The 22,083-nt window shown below is 42.8% G+C and overlaps 1 protein-coding gene across 1 annotated transcript in view; it reads left to right on the top strand.

The window, feature by feature from the left end:
• The first annotated feature begins 110 nt into the window (after window positions 1-110).
• The window catches only part of LOC116076847 (NACHT, LRR and PYD domains-containing protein 1a-like), a 58,104-nt gene continuing 36,131 nt past the window's right edge, over window positions 111-22,083 (top strand). The window contains exons 1-3 of the mRNA XM_031350852.1: window positions 111-275; window positions 3,096-3,186; window positions 9,157-9,442. Of these exons, the coding sequence (XP_031206712.1) occupies window positions 9,202-9,442 (241 nt within the window). The 5' untranslated portion in view covers window positions 111-275; window positions 3,096-3,186; window positions 9,157-9,201. The remainder of the gene's footprint in view (window positions 276-3,095; window positions 3,187-9,156; window positions 9,443-22,083) is intronic.

Raw genomic sequence — 22,083 nt, 5'->3', positions numbered from 1 at the left:
TTCATGCAGATCTGTTGAGGTAGGAAGACACACCTCTAATCTGAGTCATACCTGCTGCTGGAAGCATATATAAGGATGTGAAAGAAAGAAGCTTCACTCTGTGCCTGTTTGCTCTTGCTTTGCTAGCAAGTCCATTCCTTTACTGGCATTAGAGCCTACTTCTTTGGGATTTTGGTGTATACTGAAGACCAGCTAAAGCATCCAGCCTTCTGGAATAAACAACTAATGGATTCTAGAAACTTCTGACCTTTGTTGGATTAACTAAACCACTGCCTGTAAGTTATTCTCAATCCTTTTTATATGTAAATTAATTTTTTAGGTTCTGTTACTCTAGAGAATCATGAATAAATACATAGGAATATAATAGTAAAAAACACATGGGGTTTATTCTCTTGAAGTTTATACGCTAGTGGGAAAGAGACACATAGATTACCTGTCAGCATTGAACTTTAGGCTAACAAGTTCTGCTGAACAGCTTGGGACTTCCTTAAGTGAGTAACTCCTTCCCTCAGATTGGCTTGTGGCCACCTGTGTGGGCATTTTTTGGATTAGTGTTTGATACCCAGCCCATTGTGAGACACATCATCCCTAAGCAGGCAATCCTGGGTTGTATAAGAAAATAAGCTGAGAAAGTTAGTAGGAGAAAGTCAGTCTGCAGTACTCCTCTGTGGTCTCTGTGTTGGTTCCCAAATCCAGGTTCCTATCCTGACTTTCATGAATGATAAGATAGAATTTAAAAGCCAAATAAACACACACCTCCAAGTTTCTTTTGGATAGTTTTTGTAAAAATTTTTTATTGGTTATTTTATTCATTTACATTTCAAATGTTATCCCCCTTCCCAGTTTCTCCTCCAAAACCCCCTATTTCACCTCTTCACCCTGCTTCTATGAGGGTGTTCCCCTCAACTCACCCACTCCCACTTTACCACCCTAGTATTCTCCTATGCTGGGGCATCAAGTCTTCACAGAGCCAAGGGCCTTCCCTCCCATTGATGTCAGATAAGGCATATGCAGCTGGAGCCATGGGTCCCTCCAAGTATATTCTTTGGTTGTTGGTTTGGTTCCTGGGAGCTCTGGGGGGGAGGTCTGGTTGGTTGATATTGTTGTTCTTCCTACAAGGTTGCAAACCCCTTCATCTCCTTCAGTCCTTACCCTAACTCCTCCACTGGGGTCTCCATGCTCAGTCTGATGGTTGGCTGCAAGCATCTTCCACATCTGTATCAGTAAGGCTCTGGCAGAACCTCTCAGGAGACATGCATATCAGGCTCCTGTCAGCAAGCACTTTTTGGCTTCAGCAATAGTGACTGGGCTTAGTGGCTACATATGGGAAGGATCCACAGGTGGCATAGTCTCTGGATGACTTTTCATTCAGTCTCTGCTCCATTCTTTGTCCCTGTATTTCCTTTAGACAGAAGCAATTCTAGATTAAAATTTGGAGAAGAGTGGATGGCCCCATCCCTCAACCAGGGGTGATGACTAACCTCTGGATATGATCTCTACAGGTTTTCTCTCCCCTTTGTTGGCTAATGTCATCCCTGCTGGGTCCTGGGAGCCTCTTGGATTCCAAGTCTCTGTTTCTTGTAGTCTGGGACTTTCTGTTGGCTAACCCCAGTTCCCCATCACCCATTGCTACACACCTCTGTTCAATTTCCTGACCCTCTGTACATCTTGAATAGTGTTTTATCACTATTCAAGAAACTAAACTAGAACAGTGAAAAAGGAGGAATTGTATTGGAAAGCCCAGAAGAGCTTCTATGAGGTCTGAAGGAGAAACAGAATGTTTGTGGGCCCAGCCAAGTACAACAGCCCAGGCAATGCAGAGTTGGGGAAGCTCTAGAATAGAAAAGGGTTGGAACTGTGGAGAATCAAAAGCCTTTACTACAGGAGCCTTGGATGGTTTTGTGTACCTGAAATGGTATGCTTCCTCTTGTCCTAGAGTTTCTTGCAAACTAGAAATGCCTCCAAACTCCAGCACTGGAGACCCATGTCCTTCTGGTCATCTCCCTCTCCTGTCCTTCTACCTCCCCAGCACAAGACCATAAACAGTTTCTAGAGGAACATTTCTCAGATGTTGCTGGCCAGTGCCTTTCATATTCACAGAGAACATGTCACAATCTCCAGATTCCTGTGCCTATACCCTCTGGTTCTTGTAGTTAGAATCCAGGAAGCCTGTGTCCTAGTGCTTGCCTCTGTCAGGCCTCCATGTTTAACTCTCAAATCTACATGAGCAGCTTGGCAGGATATGCCAAAGAAAAGCCTGATTTGGGCATCTATGGTAACTGAATCTGGCCCTGGCAGCTGGAACCTTAACTCCCCAACTAGCTTTCAACAGAAGAAGAGGTTCTCCTCAAATGAAGAGTTTTGATGGCAGTCAAATGTCAGACCATGTAAGCTACTCTTGATGACATTTTCCCATTGTCCTTTCTTCTTGTTCTCCCCCTGCCTAAATGAAACCTCCTGACATCCATATGTTGAGATCTGGAGGCCACGGAGATGCTTTCAAAAGGTGAAGCTTTTTTATATGGGAAGCAGTCATAGAGATAGAGCTATTACGAATTGATTGTTTCATGAATGATATCCAAGGGGCACCTTCTGCCTTGTGAGGACACAAGATGGGTTAATAATAAGAAAAAGGTCTTTCTAAGCATATCAGAAACCATAGGCTTCCAAATTTTCAGGAGCAAATCTGTTACTCAAAACTAAGAAGTGAGCTACCCTGTATGTGTTATTTTTTTTCTAGTTTCAGCAGAGAAATAAGATATCTAGCATAGGGAAAGGGAATGGGCCTGAATAAGATGCCCATGAAATGATGTCAGAAAAATGTGTCAGATATTGTAAGTCAGTAGGCCAAAGAGATGGATGTTCCAATGCTTCTGAGGAATCATGGCTAACTATCAGGCAGCCAGAAGTCTTTGCCTGTCTATAGATTTAGATGCTCTTGTTTTGTACTTCCTGTTTATTCAGGTAATGTTTATTCTTTTCAGGTCTCTGATGGGGTTAAAGACTAGATAGTTATAGTCTCACAGTTAAGCTTAATTTGCTTAGGGTTTAAGAAGATGTATTAAGGTCTAAAAAGATGTCTTTTTTCCCCTTAGGCTAATATGGTTTTATTTTCACATCTTTGAGGAGATGACTGTGGCTTGACATAACTTAAAAACCAAAAATATATTTTAATACACCTAATAGGTAAGTAGTGATTTTTAGCTTGTATTTGTTGTTTGAATTTTTATTAGATATTTCTTGATTTACATTTCAAATGTTATCCCCCTTTCTCATTTCTTCTCTGAAAACCCCCTAGCCCCTCCCCCCCTGCTCACCAACGCACCAACTCCTGCTTTCTCGCCCTGGCATTCCCCTACACTGGGGCATAGAGCCTTCATAGGACCAAGGGCCTCTCCTCACATTGATGACCAACAAGGCCATCCTCTGCTACATATGCAGCTGGAGCCATGAGTTCCAACATGTGTACTCTTTGGTTGATGGTTTAGCCCCTGGGAGCTCTGGGGGTACTAGATAGTTCATATTGTTATTCCTCCTATGGGGATGCAAATCCCTTCAGTTCCTTGGGTCCTTTCTCAAGCTCCTCCATTGGGAACCCTGTGCTCAGTCCAATGGTTGGCTTTGAGCCTCTACTTCTGTTATTTATCAGGCACTAGTAGGGCCTCTCAGGAGATGGTTAAAACAGGCTTCTGTCAGCAGGCACTTGTTGGCATCCACAATAGTTTCTGGGTTTGGTTATTGCTATGGATGGATCCCCAGGTGGGGCAGTCTTTGGATGGTCATTCCTTCAGTCTCTGCTCCACACTCTGTCTCTGTAACTCCTTCCATCGGTATTTTGTTCCCACTTCTAAGAAGGACCGAAGTATCCACACTTTGGTTTTCCTTCTTGAGTTTCATGTGTTTTGTGAATTGTATCTTGGGTATTCCGAGCTTCTGGACTAACTTCCACTTATCAGTGAGTGCCTACAATGAGTTTTCTTTTGTGATTGGGTTACCTCACTCAGGATGGTATTTTCTAGTTCTGTCCATTTGCCTAAGAATTTCATGAATTCATTGTTTTTAATAGCTGAGTAGTACTCCATTGTGTAAATGTACCACATTTTCTGTATCCATTTCTCTGTTGAGGGAAATCTGGGTTCTTTCCAGCTTCTGACTATTATAAATAAAGCTGCTATAAACATAGTGGAGCATGTGTCTTAATTACATGTTGAAGCATCTTCTGGTTATGTGCCCAGGAGTGCTATTCCTGGCTCCTTAGGCAGTACTATGTCCAGTTTTCTGAGGAACTGCAAACTGAATTCCAGAGTGGTTGTACCAGCTTGCAATCTCACCATCAGTGGAGGAGTGTTCCTCTTTTTCCACATCCTCACCAGCATCTGCTGTCACCTGAGTTTTTGATCTTAGCCATTCTGACTGATGTGAGGTGGAATCTCAGGGCTGTTTTTATTTGCATTTCCCTGATGACTAAGGATGTGGAACATTTCTTTAGGTGCTTCTCAACCATTCGGTATTCCTCAGTTGAGAATTCTTTTTTTAGCTCTCTACTCCATCTTTTCAATAGGATTATTTGGTTCTCTGGAGTCTAACTTCTTGAGTTCTTTGTATATATTAGATATCAGCCCTCTGTTGGATGTAGGATTGGCAAAGATCTTTTCCCAATCTATTAGTTGCCATTTTGTCCTATTGACAGTGTCCTTTGCCTTGCAGCAGCTTTGCAATTTTATGAGGTCCCATTTGTCAATTCTTGATCTTAGAGCCTAAGCTATTGGTGTTCTATTCAGGAAATTTTCCCCTATGCTCATGTGCTCGAGGGTCTTCCTCAGTTTCTCTTCTATTCGTTTCAGTGTATCTGTTTCTTTTTGGAGGTCCATGACATACTTGGACTTGAGCTTTGTACAAGGAAATATGAATGGATCCATTTGCATTCTTCTACATACTAACCACCAGTTGAGCCAGCACCATTTGTTGAAAATGCTGTCTTTTTCCACTGGATGGTTTTATTTCCTTCAAAAAAGATCAAGTGACCATAGGTGTGTGGGTTCATTTCTGGGTCTTCAATTCTATTCCACTGATCTACCTGCCTGTCACTGTACCAATACCATGCTGTTTTTATCACAATTGCTCTGTAGTACAGTTTGAGGTCCAGGATGGTGATTCCACCAGAAGTTCTTTTATTGCTGAGAACAGTTTTCGCTATCCTAGGCTTTTTTATTCCAGATGAATTTGCAGATTGCTCTTAAAAAGGTGTCCTTAAGTTAATAAATGCAAGTTAGGCAATGATTACATTTTTTGGTTGCTTTTCTTGTTAAGGCAATTGTAACTAGAAAGCCTGAAAAGGTATCAATAGTTACATGTGCATATTCTATTTTTATTTTTTACAACCAGAAATATTTTTTTAAAAATACCAAATTGTCATCACAAGCCATTACTATTTTGATGTTGTAAAGAATAGATTATACAGCCAATTGTTCTTGTGTAAATTCCATAACTTGCCTGGTATACAAATTTGTTGTGGCATCGCCTTAAGGGTCTTGTCCAGGCAGTTTAAGATATCTTAAGGAATTTTTAAATGTCTAAAGACAGTTTTTTAAAGGAACAGTACTTTCTCTTAACTTTAGTTGTATAAACATGAACAATCATAAAATTTGAGAATTAGTAATATCTAAAAAGGAACACCTCTAAGCAATTTAAACTTTGAGCTATGCATATATTGGTTATCAGCAAGTAAATTAAAAGTTTGATTTTAGCACTTTACAAACAGTGACTATAGTATGTAGTTCAATTACCTGTGCCAAACATGTGATCTAACCACATATATTTTTCTCCCATAGAAGGGTTGTAGATGTATTTTTTTATCATGAGATGCATACATAAATTTACAGGAAATATAAAAGCATGCATACAAGCAAATTTTAACAATCTGTCTTTTGGATAAATATCAATGCTGTCTAAAAATCTCTACTATGTAATAGGCCAAATATCAATTAATATTTTGTAATAACTAATTTAATTGCTGTTTGAAGCAAGAAATATAGATGTCTCATTAGGTTTTTAAGACTTTTTTAAAAAATACCTTCATGACTTTTTCATATAATTTTTCATTAATATCACAGTAACTTCAATAATAGGATGTTAAAACTTTACTTTGAATATGAAAAAAAGATGAATTTATATTAATGTTCTCTACATCTGCAGAGGGAAGAGACTGGCAGCAGGTAGGGTCTCATGAAGGCAGGTGAACCAGTTGAACTAGTTTGCAGTCATTTGCAAATGAACCCTGGTGCTGCTGAGCCAGAGAGCAGCAGGCTTGGAATTCTCAGCCATGTGAAAGAAACTGTCTCTAAGGAGATGGGAATCTCACCCAAAGGGAAAAGTTTTAAAACAAGAGTCAGTGAAAAACTGAATGTCTCCCATCCTCAAGGACATCATAGCTCTGAAATACATTTTCTTTTTATTTTGATCTCTCTTTCTCTCATGCCATTTGTATAACTCAGAAATCTGTCTGTCTGCCCCAAGTGCTAGGATTAAAGGTGTGCACCACCACCGCCTAGCCAGTTTCTTGCATGACTATTTTCACTTGCTTCTAAAATGAGCAGAGTTTCATCTTTATGGAACTGTTTCCCAAGGGATTTCTGCAATCTCCTCAGGTGTTCCAGCCCCTCTGCAGCTGGAACATGCAATTTCACTCTCCCTGGGAATGTATTATGTTTCCATAGGTACTTATAGGTGCTGAATTTCCATCTCTTCATTGCTGCAGCCTGGGCAATTCTCTGCACCACAGCTGGTGAGGCATCTAGGCATGACTCTGACTGCCCCATGTTATCAAGATTACTTGCCTTTAACTGGTGATCCTTTAACAGAGAGTCTGCAGAACTCTTTGCAAGATCAAGCCTTCTCTGAGAAATAAGGAAAGAAAGAGGAAAGAAGGAAAGAAAAAGTTTTACCTGCTGGAGTTCCTGTTCTGGGCACCACCTGCCACAGGTCGGCCAGTCTGGCCTCCCTCAACCCACGGAGCCTAGTCAGGTAGACAAGGTGTTTGTGAAGAAATGATAGACACAACACAAGGGAATGTAGTATCTGAGTTCAATTTGTATAAAGTAAAAATCAGGCTTATATAGTGTACAGAAAACAGGGCAAACCGACCGAAGTCACGTAGGCAGATGGCTACATCAAGGTCAGTGAGAACAAGCAGTCAGGTGCAAAGCAGAGGAAGAGTGATGTCTTTCTTCCCGGGTTATTTTTGTAGCCCCACGATAAATTCTCTGGGTCTGTCTGAGGCAAGCATCTGAAGGTCGAATTCTAGCAGTTCTTGGCTGTAACATAGATAATTAGTGACGAAAGCCCTACAGCTTCTCTCTGGTAGTAAAACAATTCTGCCTTATGTGGGACTGCTCTGATAATTAGTGCCTAACTGCTATCTCTAACTCTTGAGACACCCTGTTTGGTAAGACAGCTTCTTTGTAAAAATTCCAAGCTAATTGTAGCTAGGAAATCAATTAGGATTACTGAAACACTGTGGAGGCTAGGAAATAATGTTTAATCTCAGTTTTAGCTAATACCAAATTATTTCTTAGGGCACCTTTGTGCCTGAATAAAGAAACCACGCAGATCTCTCCACAGACTTTAGCAGAGACCAATCTGGAACGAATCTGAGCTAGGAGATGTCAGCGATTGACTACCTCAGGAGACTGACTCCTTTTGAAGTGTATGACTCAGGTCCATAGTCAGGTTTTTAGGCCTGTCACACAGACACAACTGAAGTAGATGAGTGCATGACATAGAATGGACTGAAGGAGCTGAGGGGGTTGATAGTCCCATGAAGGGAGCAACAGTGTTAACAGGCCAGACCCTTGCAGCTCCCTGGGACTGTGCCACCAACCAAAGAATACAACACATGGAGGGACCTGTGACACTTGGTTTTTTTTTTTTTTTTTTTTTTTTTAAGACAAAAACTGTAAGGAGACAAGGCAAGCAAAGAACTGGTCTGTTTTGCTGAGATGAAGCAGAGTTTCAGGATGACCTTAAAATAATCCTTTACTGTCTGTATAAGCAAGTTATAGAAGCTCCAAAAAGCAGATGATCATAGCTTTATCTTAACAAAGCAGATAGCAACAAATGCACATATCTTGGTGGGAGTTATGGAGTCATGTTTGTTTGCTGGGAACTCATCTTCCAAGAATTTGAGTCTGGGACCTAATGGTTCTATTATGTACAAAAATGGAGGTCTAGGACAAGATGGGGTTTTATGGCTATCACAGAAGTACAGCATTTTATATACCATTTGCACAAGGCAAAACAGCTACACTCAGCAGAGAACTAAGACAAGCAGTGTTAATAAAGAGAACATGGGATATGCCAGACACAGCTGCCTTTAGGGTGATAACCATAGCCCAGGGAGAAGAGTTGAGTTCCCAGACACAGGAATCTTGACTCTCTGAGGAGGCAATAGCTCCAGTGTCAGACCAGCCTTGCCAAGTCTACTTCTGGGCAAGAACTCAAAAACTAGTTCCTTTTACCCTTTCACTGGGTCCTCTGGAAAAGTCTTGAGTTGTTCTAATGCCCCATACCTGCCCATTCAGCTTAGTTGGTTCTGGACTATCACCACTGTGCGGTACCCAGGGGAAGGAGATTTCTTAGGGTTTTTTTTTCCCCAAGAGGCTACCCTGAACACAGACTGGACTCTTGAGTCCTGCTCTGTGCTGCATCTCCCCACCTCCTGCTGTCAGAATAATGGCTGAAGTATTTATATCATTAGAGTGGGACCCTAGAAAAGGAAGAGAATGAAGACATGGGATAGTGAGTGTCCTGCACAGTATATCATGCATTCTCCATCCCTGTGTTCCTGTCTTCCCATCCTCCTGTACTTGTAAACCCAATAGTTATTTCTTCCATCCCCTGAGCCCCTTCTTTTATGATTTGCATCCTCTAATCCTCACAGCTATAATGTTCTAATCCTGTATCCTTCCATCTTCATACTTCTATATTTCCCCACTGATAAACTTTCCTCTCCCAGCATTCTCCCTTCTAACATATAAAACCAAGCTCCTCAATCTGGATATACAGTATACACTCCCCAGAAGAGACTGGAGTCCTTCTGTTGTTCTGATCAAATGACAGTCTTTTCATGTAGAGATTGCAGTGTTCTTCTATTTCTAGGTCTTTTTCATCGATTCTGATCAAACACCCAATCCAAGAGCAGAAATGTCTGGAAGAGACAAGAATCCACTGGCCTTGGAGCAAGAACAGAAGCAGTACCAGGATGAGCTGCATACTCATGCATTATCTGAGGATTCTATCACCATGAGCATACCTCAGTCTGAGAAGGCAAGTAGCACAGAGGAGGTGCAGCATGAGAATCAAGAGGACTTGGACCCCATGCATAACAGGAGGAAGCAGATGGATCTGGAGTTGTTTCAGACCAAAGACCAAGAAGTGATGCTGAGTAAGTACATCAAGGACCCCAACTCACCACTCTGTGACCCTTTCATCATTGAATTCTCCTGCCAGACTTTGCATGGGCAGATAACTGTAAGGAACCTTGAAGTTTGCTCAAGACACAAGACCAAGTTCTCAGCATAAAGGAGATTTGTTTGTCCCAAAGGGACAGGAACCAGAGATAAGAAACAAAGAGGAGATAGATGATGAAGAGGGAGAAGTGAAAGGCAACAAGGGAGATAGGAGAAAAGGAGCAATGGAGGGGATTACAGGAGGACAAAGGACTGCCTTTCTCAGGCCCCTGGCTGGTCCCTATAGTCCCTGGGAAGTATTATTCTAAAGATGTAGTAGTGGGAAGAGGCTGGCATTAAGAATGTTTCTTAAAGGACTGAGACCAGGGTTCAAACCAGCTCCCAAAAGGAGTTTTGGGCAACACTGAAGTTATAGGCCCAGACTTAGTAGCTGGGCAGAAGCAGACTCCAGTACTGGCTCAACTACCCTAGACAAGTCACTTTACAGTCTTCTGCCTCCATGTGTCCATCTGAGAAATGGAAGCATGGTTAAAAACTGACTATGGGAATAAAGTGATAATCTGCATAGAATATTAAACGGAGCAAAAAATGTTCAATAATTGTAAGTACAAGCCAATTGATTGCTACTGTTGTTAGTATAGTTTGCAACCCCATGGAGCAGAAGCTCAGAGCCACACATGAGCTGAGGCTCAGAAAGGAATAGACTCATACAGAGAACAAATGCATAACCTTCATGGTTACAGAGCAAGACCATTTCCCAGCAGTACCTGTGATTCTTTCCCACGTGACCATGAAGAAAGGTATGAGGGTGCGCAGGTAGGACTCTAGGCTTGCTCCCCCAGTTCCTATTGCTGTATCTATGATAAGCACACAACTGTCCCCTTACCATAACCAATTCTTCCTCATTTCATGCCTCATGGGGGCATCTGACATGGAGTCTCTTAGCCAGGTCAGCTCACCAGAACTACTAAGCTTAGGCCATGAATCTTCGAGATATCCTTGAATGTCAAATAAGGAACTTGCTAAAGGGGAATCTGATGAATCTGGATGCAGAAGCAAAGGTAAGATGAGCTAAGAACTGTGAATGGGACACTGAGTCTACATATATGGTGGCTATTCACAAGTAAGCCACCATGTATGGGTTACTGGCATGAGAGACTTGATTGGAATGTCAGAGGAGCCACAGTGGAATGCTGAGTGAAAGGCTAGAAACAATCATGCTGGGTTCTGCAGTGCAGAAGTTTCATTTGACAGGTATGAAAGCAGGAACCAATGTAGGTCAGCAATGAACCTAGTCTAACTGACACCCAAAGCTCAGCTCAGAATCTGAGTGAGAACTGAAAATCCTGGGGGTCAGGGAAGTCCTGAAGCTCCAGGAAAGTCTCTTCTCTTGAGATGGACCTGAGAAGAGACTATGCTCCTGCCTCAGCTTCAGCCAGTTTCTTCTACTGAGTTCCTTCATTTCATTTGCACTTAGATCATACCCTTGCCTTCTCTTTTTCTCAAGCATCAAAGTAGCCATCTCTCTCAAATGCACTAGTTCAAAGAGAGATTATTTTGTTCAAGCTCAAAGCATACAGACACAAGGCTGGAATTTAGAACAACTGAACCAGTTCCTGAGAAAAAACTTTCTCCTCCATCTTCTGCTGCTCTGTGAAAGTCCTGCCTACACCCAACCCTTCCCTTCCTTTCAAATTTCATTCTTCCCACCCCACATTAAATCTTGAAAATGTTTACCACAGGGACAAACTCCATTGCCCTCACTCTTCACTGGTATTTCACTTACTGTGTGATGTAGAACAAGTCATGCCACCCATCTGTGGCATTTTCATCATCTGAACCTTCACACTGCTCATCTCTACAGCAAGTTCACATCTCACATCTTCAAGCTTCACACAACAAATCCCTTACACATGGGGTGAAGGAAGACTCCACTGATGATCTTGTAGCAGAGATGAAACTGTTCATGTCTCTCCCTACAAGGGTTCCTCTTATGCTCCCACCAGCATTCTTATCTCTCTTACCTTTTCCTATACAGTTCCCAGCTTTCCAGTTGTTCCATTTAAAACAGTTTCATTTCATCCCCAACTTGCATGCTGAAGTTCCATTGTCTATCAAAATGGTGCCTGATAGTAAAAATGTCCACCCTCCCTAGGATGCCACTTAGTAACTGTCAGCTATATTTGAAATATGGAGTTCAGCCGAAGGAAGTTTATCAGACTCTCTCTGCCTAATGCACATTACATTCACCTAGAAGTTTTAGATCAAAAACTAAGAAAAGTCTTATGACATAAAACAAGAGCAATTCAAGGATGTGGTGGCTCATGGCTGTAATCCTAGCACTCAGGCAAAAGCTGGTGGATCTCTGTGAGTTCAAGGTCAACCTGGTCTACATAGTGAGCTTCAGGACAGCCAGAGCTGTCACATAGAGAAACCCTACCTACAAAAAACAAAAAGAAAACAAAAACAAAAATAAAAATAAAAACAAAAGCAAAAACAAAAGCAAAAAGCCCTAAGACCATAGATGGAGGGCATGAGCATATTACTGTGATCCCAGGGCCAGGAAAATTGAGGCAGTGGGAGACCAAGTTTGAGACAGGGTTTCTCTGTGTAGTCCTTGCTGTCCTGGAAGTTTTTCTCTTGACCAGGCTTGCCTCAAACCCAGAGACTCACTTACTCTGTCTCCTAAGTGCTAGGATTAAAGGTGTGCACCACCACCACCTGGCTTTTTTTAAAGGCAACTTTCAATAACCTCTTTAGTTTCTGCATATTTAATGCTCTAACAATAATGTGCTATATCATGCCTGCCCATTTCTATTTGTTATTCTGTGGTTTTGTTGTATCTGTAGAGTTCTTCTTTCCTGGTTTGGGGGAAGTGTTTTTGTATGATCTTGTTGAAGAGCTGGTCTGTGCATTGACATAGGTAGGAATAGCTATATGTTCATTTTATTTTTTTAATATTATCTAACTATATCTCCTGTATCATTGATTCTTCATGTTCTGTCTTCCACTTGATCTATTCTACTTGTAAGGCTTTCCTTTGAATTTTCTAGTTAGGTTATTGAGTTTTTCAATTTCATATTCATTTCTGGTTGATTTCTCTTCAATATTTTTATATCTTTGTTGGATTCAGTTTTCAAATCCTGCATTATCTTTATTGTTTTATTCAGGCTTGTATCTGTGTTTTCTTGCACATAATTTGGATATCTACTCTCTTTAAGTTCACTCTCTTCCTGTTCATTGAACTCCTTGTCTCTGACATCTTTAAACTCCTTAATTCTCTGAGATCTATAGTTGCTCATCTAAGTTCTGTGTCCTGTGTTCATTTTGGTGAACATTTCTATGGACTGATATATTGGAAGACAGCAAATTTTGTCTTGACTTTTCATCCTGTTATTGAAATGAGACCCTTTCTACATGGGCTTCTCTTATTGGTTCTCTTTCTGACATGGACACAGAAGGTTGGGCCAATACACAGGATGTACCAACCAGCCTGAATCTGAAGATAGGAATGGTGCAGATGGTCCTCACTGGGCTGCTTGTAGGACCAGAAATGGAGTGGAGATTGGTGAGGGCACAGTCCTGAAAGGGTCAGGTAGATTCACTAGACTGAGCCAGATCACAGGATGTGCAGGACCAGTGATGCAAATAGCCATGGGTTGACCAGAGTCCACAGAGTTCTGTGCTAGGGAGCACACTGTGTGCCAAATGAGTGGTCTAGAAGATTCCTAGTGGAGAAGTATCTAATGAGTTCCAAAGGAAAATGGAGGAACCAGGAGGAAATCATGGTCCCTAGGAGACAACTGCAATGTGCACTGGTGGGTTGGGATATTACCAGAGAATGCAGGTAAATTTTCTGTATTTTCACACAATCTGGATGAACTAAGATGTTCCTGGTGATCCTGTGGATACCACGGGGAGTGAGAGGGTCCAGAAGATGATCAGAATCCCTGGCAAGCAGCTTTTGAGTGACCAGAGTAGAGGGGTGCTGACTCTGAGAGTGTAGACATAGCATAACTTATCTTTGTTTGAAAAGTATGTGTATGTATATACTATAGCTTAATCACACCCAAAGCCAGTTCCCCTCTTCTCACTCCCTCAGAACCTCTGCCCAACACATCCTGTCTCTTTTCTTTTTTCTTTTGTTGTTGTTGTTTTGTTGTTGTCATTGTTGATTTGTTTGGAAGTTTTGACCTTGTTGTTCTGTAAACCTCTTATCATATAACTGCAGCCTGATAGAATATTGACTGATCTTGTTGGCTTATCCTTTTGCACGTCTTGCGCAAGCAACTGTATCTACATTGAGTTCATGATACAACAGTTAGGTAATGTTCACAAAAATCTCACCTACTCCTTCCTGTCCTCCACCTCTTTCATTCTTTTTTTTAAGGATTTAGTTATTTATTATTATAAATAAGTACACTGTAGCTGTCTTTAGATGCACCAGAAGAGGGGCATCAGATCTCATTACGGTTGGTTGTGAGCTACTATGTGGTTGTTGGGACTTGAACTTATGACCTTTGGAAGAGCAGTCAGTGCTCTTACCAGCTGAGCCATCCCACCAGCCCTCTTTCATTCTTTCTGCCAAGTCACTTGATGTGTTCCCAGAGCCTTGGTAAACTAATTTACATATCCCATTTAGGACCAAGTACTCAACATACATTTAATCAGAATTCTGGCATTGAGACTCTATGTTAATTCCTGACCACTGCATGTAGAAGCATATTTGGATAAGGTTGAAGTTGATCTCTGAGTATAAACAATTCAGAAAGCAGTTTAACAATATGTCCATTTAGCAAAAAAGTAGGAATAGGTCCTATCCTAGGGCCCATGATCTCCTATACCATGGGCTTTAGAGCTCATTTAAGATACCTGATATGTATTCCCACCTGTGGAATTTGAATCTAATCAGAAATTCCTCAATAGTAATTATAGAACAGTTGTTTACCCTACAATCTTCATGCAACTATTGCTCTTGTGAGCATGACTTTCCTGGCAGGTCAGCATTGTAGAATTCAGGCTCACCACAAGGTACTAATTCTGTTGATGGCTTTTTCCCCCAAGTGGCCTCATACCATGGCCTAGTACTATGAAACCTACCAGCATAGTTGAAATGTCATGGCTGTTCCAACTTCATTCCTATAAGTCCTGGGATTTGAATTTAGTAAGGCATGCCTTCTTAAGACTGTAAGATCATTGCTCAATAGCTTACATTTATTTGAGTTATATTTTTGATTAAGGTCAACTTAGTTTGTTTCCATAGGAACTTTCACACATTGTTAGTCTGGGTTAATAAATCCCTACCCACTCTTTTCCTTTCTCAAACAATCTTTATCCTCCCTTCAACTTTGAAACCAATTTTCATATGATAAGGGTTCTACCTTACCTGCACCCTTCAAGTCCTTTTACCCAACTTGTCTCTTAGACTCGTGATAATTTCTTGACTTGAAGAGGCACTGAACTTTGGTTTTCCTTCTTATAGAGCTTCATGTGGTTTGTGTATTGTATCCTGGTTATTTGGAACTTTTGAGCTAGTATCCACTTGGTATCAATGAGTGTATACCATGTGTTTTCTTTTGCAATTGGGTTACCTCACTCAGGATGATATTTTCTAGTTCTGTCCATTTGCCTAAGAATTTCATGAATTCATTGTTTTTAGTAGTTGAACTACATTGTGTAAATGTACCACATTTTCTGTATCCATTCCTCTTTTGAAGGACATCTGGGTTCTTTCTAGCTCCTGGCTATTATAAGTAAGGCCGCTATGAACATAGTGGAACATGTATCCTTATTACATGTTGGAGCATCTTCTGGGTATACACCCAGGAGTGGTATAGCTGGCTCCTCAGGTAATACCATGTCCAATTTTTTGAGGAACTACCAAACTGACTTCCAGAGGGGTTGTATCAGCTTGAAATTCCACCATCAATGAAGGAGTGTTCCTCTTTCTCCGCATCCTTGCCAGCATCTGCTGTCACCTGAGTTTTTGATCTTAGCCATTCTGACTGATGTGAGGTGGAATCTCAGGGTTGTTTTGATTCGAATTTCCCTAATGACTAAGGATGTTAAACATTTCTTTAGGTGCTTCTTGCCCATTCAATATTCCTCAGTTGAAAATCCCTTGTTTAAATCTGTACCCCACTTTTTAATAGGGTTATTTGGTTCTCTGGAGTATAACTTCTTGAGCTCTTTGTACATATTGGATTGTTACCACCCAGCAGTAACATTAAAGAGAGGGTTATTTTGGGAAATGGAGTTAGGAAGAAAAGCAACAGTAAGAGAGAGTTTGGGAGAATACAGGGTGGCCAAAGTTATACCTGTCCATGTGGTAGGTTAAAAAATGAGATGGGAGTCATGACTGCTCAGCCATCTTCAATTTAATGCCCTGTTTGTAACAAGCCAACAGATAAAATAAGTGAGGTAAACCCCTCCCACAAGTTCGTCAGCATGCCGGCCCAATCAGCGACTTCTTTTGGCCTCTGCAGAGGTGGAACTTCCGATGTAACTGGAATCAGGTTGGAGGCATGGCAAATAGCAGGAGGTGGGCAGAGAGGTGTGGTTATGAGAGGCAGGCCTCAAGCCAGGAGGGTTACATTGGGTATTACTCTCTATCGGATATAGGATTGGTAAAGATCTTTTCCCAATATCTTGGTTGTTTTTTTGTCTTATTGACAGTGTTCTTTGCCTTACAAAAAGCTTTGCAATTCTATGAGGTCCCATTTGTCAATTCTTGATCTTACAGCACAAGCCATTGGTGGTCTGTTCAGGAACTTTTCCCCTGTGCCCATATGTTTGAGGCTCTATAAGTTTCAATGTATCTGGTTTTATATGGAGGTCCTTTGATCCATTTGGACTTGAGCTTTGTACAAGGGATAAGAAAGTGTGGGTGCTTTGGTCCTTCTTAGAAGGAGAACAAAATACTCACAGAAGCAAATATGGAGATAAAGTGTAGAACAGAAACTAAAAGAAAGGCCATCCAGAGACTATCTCATCTGGGGATTCATCCCATATACAGTTAGCAAACTCAGACACTATTGTGGATGCCAAGAAGTGCATGCTGAAAGGAGCCTAATATGGCTGTCTACTGAGAAGCCCTGCCAGAGCCTTACAAATACAGAGGCAGATGTTAGCAGACAACAATTAGACTGAGCACAGGGTCCGTAATAGAAAAGTTAGAGAAGGGACTGAAGAAGTTGAAGGGGTTTGCAACCCCATGGGAAGAACAACAATATCAACCAACTAGACCACCAAAACTCCCAGGGACTAAGCCATCAACAAAGGAGTACACATGGCTCCAGCTGCATGTGTAGCAGAGGATGGCCTTGTCATGCACCAATGGAAGGAGAGGTACTTGGTCCTATGAAGGCTCTATAGATTCCCCAGTGTAGGGGAATCAAGGGCAGGGAAGTGGGAGTGGGTGGGTGGGTGGGTGGAGGAATACCCTTGTAGAAGCAGGGGGAGGGAGGATGTGATAACATATTTCTGGGAATGGGGGAAACTGGGAAAGGGAATAACATTTGAAATGTAAATAAAGAAAATATCCAATTTAAAAAAAAAGAGGCAGTGCAAAGAACCCTTACATGGTGCCACCTACAGATGAAAAGCTACAGGCAATTAATGGCTGCCTAGATAGAAACAATCAGTCTTCTCCAGAGATGAGTCCCTCATAGGTTATCCAATCCCAAGTGCTCAGCATATATGTAACAGCAGCACTAAAGGGACTCATCTAAATGTGTGTGTTATGTATTACCCAGTCTCTGTTTTCTATCCTGGCAATGGAAACCAAACTCAGACACTTGTTCTTGATTTAACATGCCCTACAGTTTGACACTGTGCTCTTTGCTGAACTTTACCTCTACAACCCCACTCTTGCTTCCTCTAACCAGCACATCTGAGAATTCATCTCTCCAGATTGTGACCAGAACACAAAACTCATCTCAGCATCTTCATTGGAAAGAACTCAAGACAAGACAGACATTAAAGAAAACAGATTCTAAATTTGAAAGGGAAAGAGGACTTAGGAAAAGTGACTGGGACTAGAGAAAGGTGGGAATCATGTAAATGTCAGGTGTTAGTAGAAATTTTTCAAGAGCTCAACAGAAACATTTGAAAAACAAATTAAACATGCAAATCAAAATATGTAAAGCTAGACTACATATATGACAGAAAATTTGTGTCATTTGTCTCTCTAGGCAATGGGATACCTCACTGAGTCAAGTATTTCCCACTTCCTCATTTTCCCACTTTCTCATTTTATGTGAGTTTTTATTGGCCTTTTCTCTTTTACTCTGTGTGTGGACGGGTACATGTATATGTATGTGTATGTGTATATATGTGTTTGCATTTGTGGTGGCACATATGAGTGGAGAGTCACACTGTACATGTACATGTGAGTGCACTAAATTGATATCAGGAATCTTCCTCAGTTGCTCACTGATTCACAGAGGCAGAACATCATCTACACCCAGAGCTCATGAATGTAGCAAGGCTGGCTAGCCATCTTACCCTAGGGAAGCCGAGCTTCCTGAACCTGAAATAGGAAATAACAATGCAAACTCAGTATGTAAATGGAACTTTGGGATACAAATTCTAGTACACATGCTTTGGCTGCATATTCTTTAACTGCTGAGCCATCTTGATTCCCACACGTGCTTTTCAAGTGTAATAGAACTTAAGAGGATTTAGGTTTTTGTATAATGACAGAATACATTTCAGCTGGAAGGTCTTGGAGAAAGTGCTCTGGGAAGAGCTGGGCCCCATCTTGGCACTTTGAGCGGACATGTTCTGAGCTAGGCAGACCTTGGCCACAAACATGAGTGCCAACATTGCTGCACTCAGAAGATATTAGAAGTCATCCTACAGAAGACAAATCTATAGATCCTGATATCAGAGGTTAAGTTGCCCCCTGAATCCAGGCCCTCAAGCACTAACTGTGTGAACTGATGTTACATTCAATGCTCTCACAAAATATTCTTCAACACCTCATCCATGGCAGTACAGCCATCTACCTTGTGTTACCATCCTGCAGTAACATTAAACAGTGGGTAACCTGGAAAAATGAAGTGAGAAAGGAGAGCAGCTGCTAGAGAGAGTTAGAGATAGGATAGAGTGGCCACAGACATACCTATCCATGTGGAAGGGTAAAAATTAGACGGGAGACATTACTGCTCAGCCATCTGGTTCTTTAATAATAGATGTAACAAAGAAAACAAAGTCTAATAACTTGTTTAACAATAATTAAAAGAATATATATCTTTAAGACTAGCTAGAAGCCAAATGAGGTCTATTGAAATGAGAATAAAAGAATTTAGAAATTAAGCTTAGTTTTATAATTTTGTATCGAATACTAAATATTTTATGTCAAAGAAATCTGTTTGGCCCTAATAATTTAAGCTCTGGAAAAGTAGGCACGTAATTGAAACCCTGTGTATCCACTAGACCTGACTAGATCGGCTGAGAATCGCCAGCTTGTAATTTATTATACAACCACTAGATGGTGTGCGCGGGCAAACATGGAATCTGTGTGCATGAGTACTGCCATGGCTGCTAAGTCTCTTGGGAAGTGTAGTTTGAGGTTGGGCCACGCGCCTGGGCCCCACGCATGCGCACCAAGAGATTTGAGTCTGGGCAAAGTTGGGGTGTCAAAACCGGATCTCCACTGCAAGCGCAGTGTCCCCCCAGTCCTGCTTAATCCTGAGAGGGCCCAGCGCGGCTGCCTGCTCACTCTGTTGCACGCATGTGCAGGCCGGTGGCCCTTGACACCGAGCAGTAGGAGGGACCGCACAGCCCTCGCCAAACTTAGTGCAGACACCCAATGGCATAGCACACTACGGCCCAGAACTCCAGGTCTGAATTGGGTTATGAGGTCCTCGAGGTGCCTCACCTCAGCCATAGATCTCGCGCTGCTGGCCGAGAGTCTGTTCCAAGCTCCAGCGAGGGAGGCATCTGCCCACCCCGGGCTACTCCTGCCCAGTCTGCCCACGCATAGGGCCCTGCTTTCTGGGAACTCACCTCCCCGCTCAGGGAGAGCCCGGTTAGGGCCGCGGGAGGCCCCAGTCTCAGACCTTCCCAGGGGCCAAAGAGTGAGGAGCACTCAGCGTGTAGCCCCGCTGATGAGTTTCCTCCGCCAGCTCCAGCCCCGCTAGTTCCAGCCCCGCTCGAGAGGGGGAGGGAAGTGCACTCTAGTGCAGAGTCTGGAGGACTCAGCCAGACTAGAAAACGAGCAGGTAGCCATGGGATGGCCGCAGGGTCACACAGGTGCAGAACTTGTCTTCTCGCTCTCAAGGCCTGTCTCCCAGGCTACACACGGAGGACATGTTCCTTATCTTTGTGCTTAGGGGAAAGTCCCCGGACCATGGGCAGAGAGTGCCAAGTGCACATGCGCGCATAAACCTCCCCCGCGAGTCACTGTCAGTCTGCCAAGAAGCGACCCCTGAGGGCGAGCTGCCAGCAGTGTCTGCTGAGCTCTGTTCCCCTAGCCATGGCCCAGCATGGCCGCCCACTCACTCTATGGCACGCATGTATGTGCAGGCCGGTGTCCCCTGCCGGGGCGCGGGCTGCCCCATGTGACTGTGTGGAGAGAGGGAGGGGAGCGCACTCCCACGTGGAGTCTCTAACCCCTCCTCCGACTACACGTGCAATCAACGGCCTGTGTGAGCCAAAGACATCCCCCGCACAGGAAGAAAGCTTTTACCTTTAACCGCCACCGCACTCGCTTGCCCACTGTGACCAAACTAATTTGTTCGAGTCCCAGAACCAACCGAGCAGCTAGCACTAGATAAGGAAAGCCTTTACTCAGCACGCTCCACTGAGAGGGCTGAGCCTCCGAGGCCATCTTGGCCACATGTACAGAGGGGCAAAACAAAAAAATGCAAGACAGGACAATCCACATTCATCCGACAAACACACACATTGAAACATGTAAACAAGACATGATAGTTCTTCCTGAGTCTATGCATAGCTCGTTTTTGTCCCCAAGGTTTCCCCGTAGCTACGTCCCTATCTGTGCCAGCTTGGGCTCAGATAAACCCGGTGGACCTGCCGTTAACCCCGAAACTCTGGCCGAAAACCCAGCACTTCTGCTGTGCACCCCGGCAGGAATTTGCCGTCCATATCTTATAAGAGAGCTCATTTTAAATATACTCCAAACCAGCCCCACATTAGGCACCAACTGTTACTGTCCTGCAGTAACATTAAACAGTGGGTAACCTGGAAAAATGAAGTTAGAAAGGAGAGCAGCTGCTAGAGAGAGTTAGAGATAGGATAGAGTGGCCACAGACATACCTACCCACATGGAAGGGTAAAAATTAGACGGGAGACATTACTGCTCAGCCATCTGGTTCTTTAATAATAGTCCTTTGTTCTCCCAACAGATATATTACCTGGGCCAAAAACCCTTCCCCCAAAATACATCAGTGTAACAGTCCAATCAGTGACTTCCTTGTTACTCTATGGGGGTGGAGCTTTTGAATGTAACTGGAACCAGGTTTCGCTCAACAGGTGGGCAGCTGCAGCCCTGGGGCCCAAGTGGCACTGTTTTTCTTTCAATACTGTCCGGGCTTTGGGGAGGGAGTCCACAACCTTGTACTTTGAGCAGCTGACTAGTGTTGAGGAATGAACTTGGATTCTGGTCCATGGGTCATCCTCCTGTCTGTCTTGTCTTGAGTTCCTTCCAGTGAAGATGCTGAAATGAGTTTTGTGTTCTGAACAAAAACAGGAGAGATGAATCCTCAGATGTGCTGGTTGGAGGAAGCAAGAGTAGGGCAGGAGAGGTGAAGGTCAGCAAAGTGTGCAATGGCAAACTATGGAGAACATTAAATCAAGAACAAATGTCTGAGTTTGTGTTCCATTGCAAGCAGAAAGCAAAGCCTGGGCAACTTTTTAAAAATTATTTTATTTATTTACATTCCAGTCATTATCCCCATCTCCCTGTTCCCCATTGTTCCTCCCCCTTGAATCTAAGAGGGTGCCCTCCCAGACCTATCTCTTCTCTGGGGCCTCAAGTCTCTCAAAGATTGAGGTCATCTTCTCCCACTGAGGCCAAATCAGGCAGACCTCTGCTATATTTGTGCCAGGGGCCTCTGACCTGTGAGTGTATGCTCCTTACTGGTGTCTCAGTCTCTGGGATTTCCCTGGGGTCTAGGTTAGTTGAGACTGCTGGTCTTTCTATGGGATCACCCTTCCCTTCAACTTCTTCAGTCCTTCCCCTAATTCAACAATAGGGGTCCCCAACTTCAGTCCAATGTTTGGGTGTAACTATCTGTGTTTGTCTTAGTTAGCTGCTGGGAGGGCCTCTCAGAGGACATCCATATCAGACTCCCATCTCTAAGCACATCATAGAATCAGTAGTAGTGTCAGGCTTTGATGCTCTACCACGAGATGGATACCAAGTTGGGCTGGTAATTGGGCCACCTTTCCTTCAGTCTCTTCTCATTTTTGTCCCTGCAGTTTTTTTAGGCAGGAACAATTCTGCATCAAAAATTTTGTCTGTGGGTTAGTAAACCAGTCCCTCCACTTGAGATCCTGTCTGTCTACTGGAGGTGGACTCTTTTTTTTTTTTTTCGAGACAGGGTTTCTCTGTGTAGCCCTGGCTGTCCTGAAACTCATTCTGTAGACC

Source organism: Mastomys coucha, unplaced genomic scaffold (assembly GCF_008632895.1).
Source record: "Mastomys coucha isolate ucsf_1 unplaced genomic scaffold, UCSF_Mcou_1 pScaffold5, whole genome shotgun sequence".
NCBI lineage: Eukaryota > Metazoa > Chordata > Mammalia > Rodentia > Muridae > Mastomys > Mastomys coucha.
This window is presented reverse-complemented; position numbering and strand designations above follow the sequence as displayed.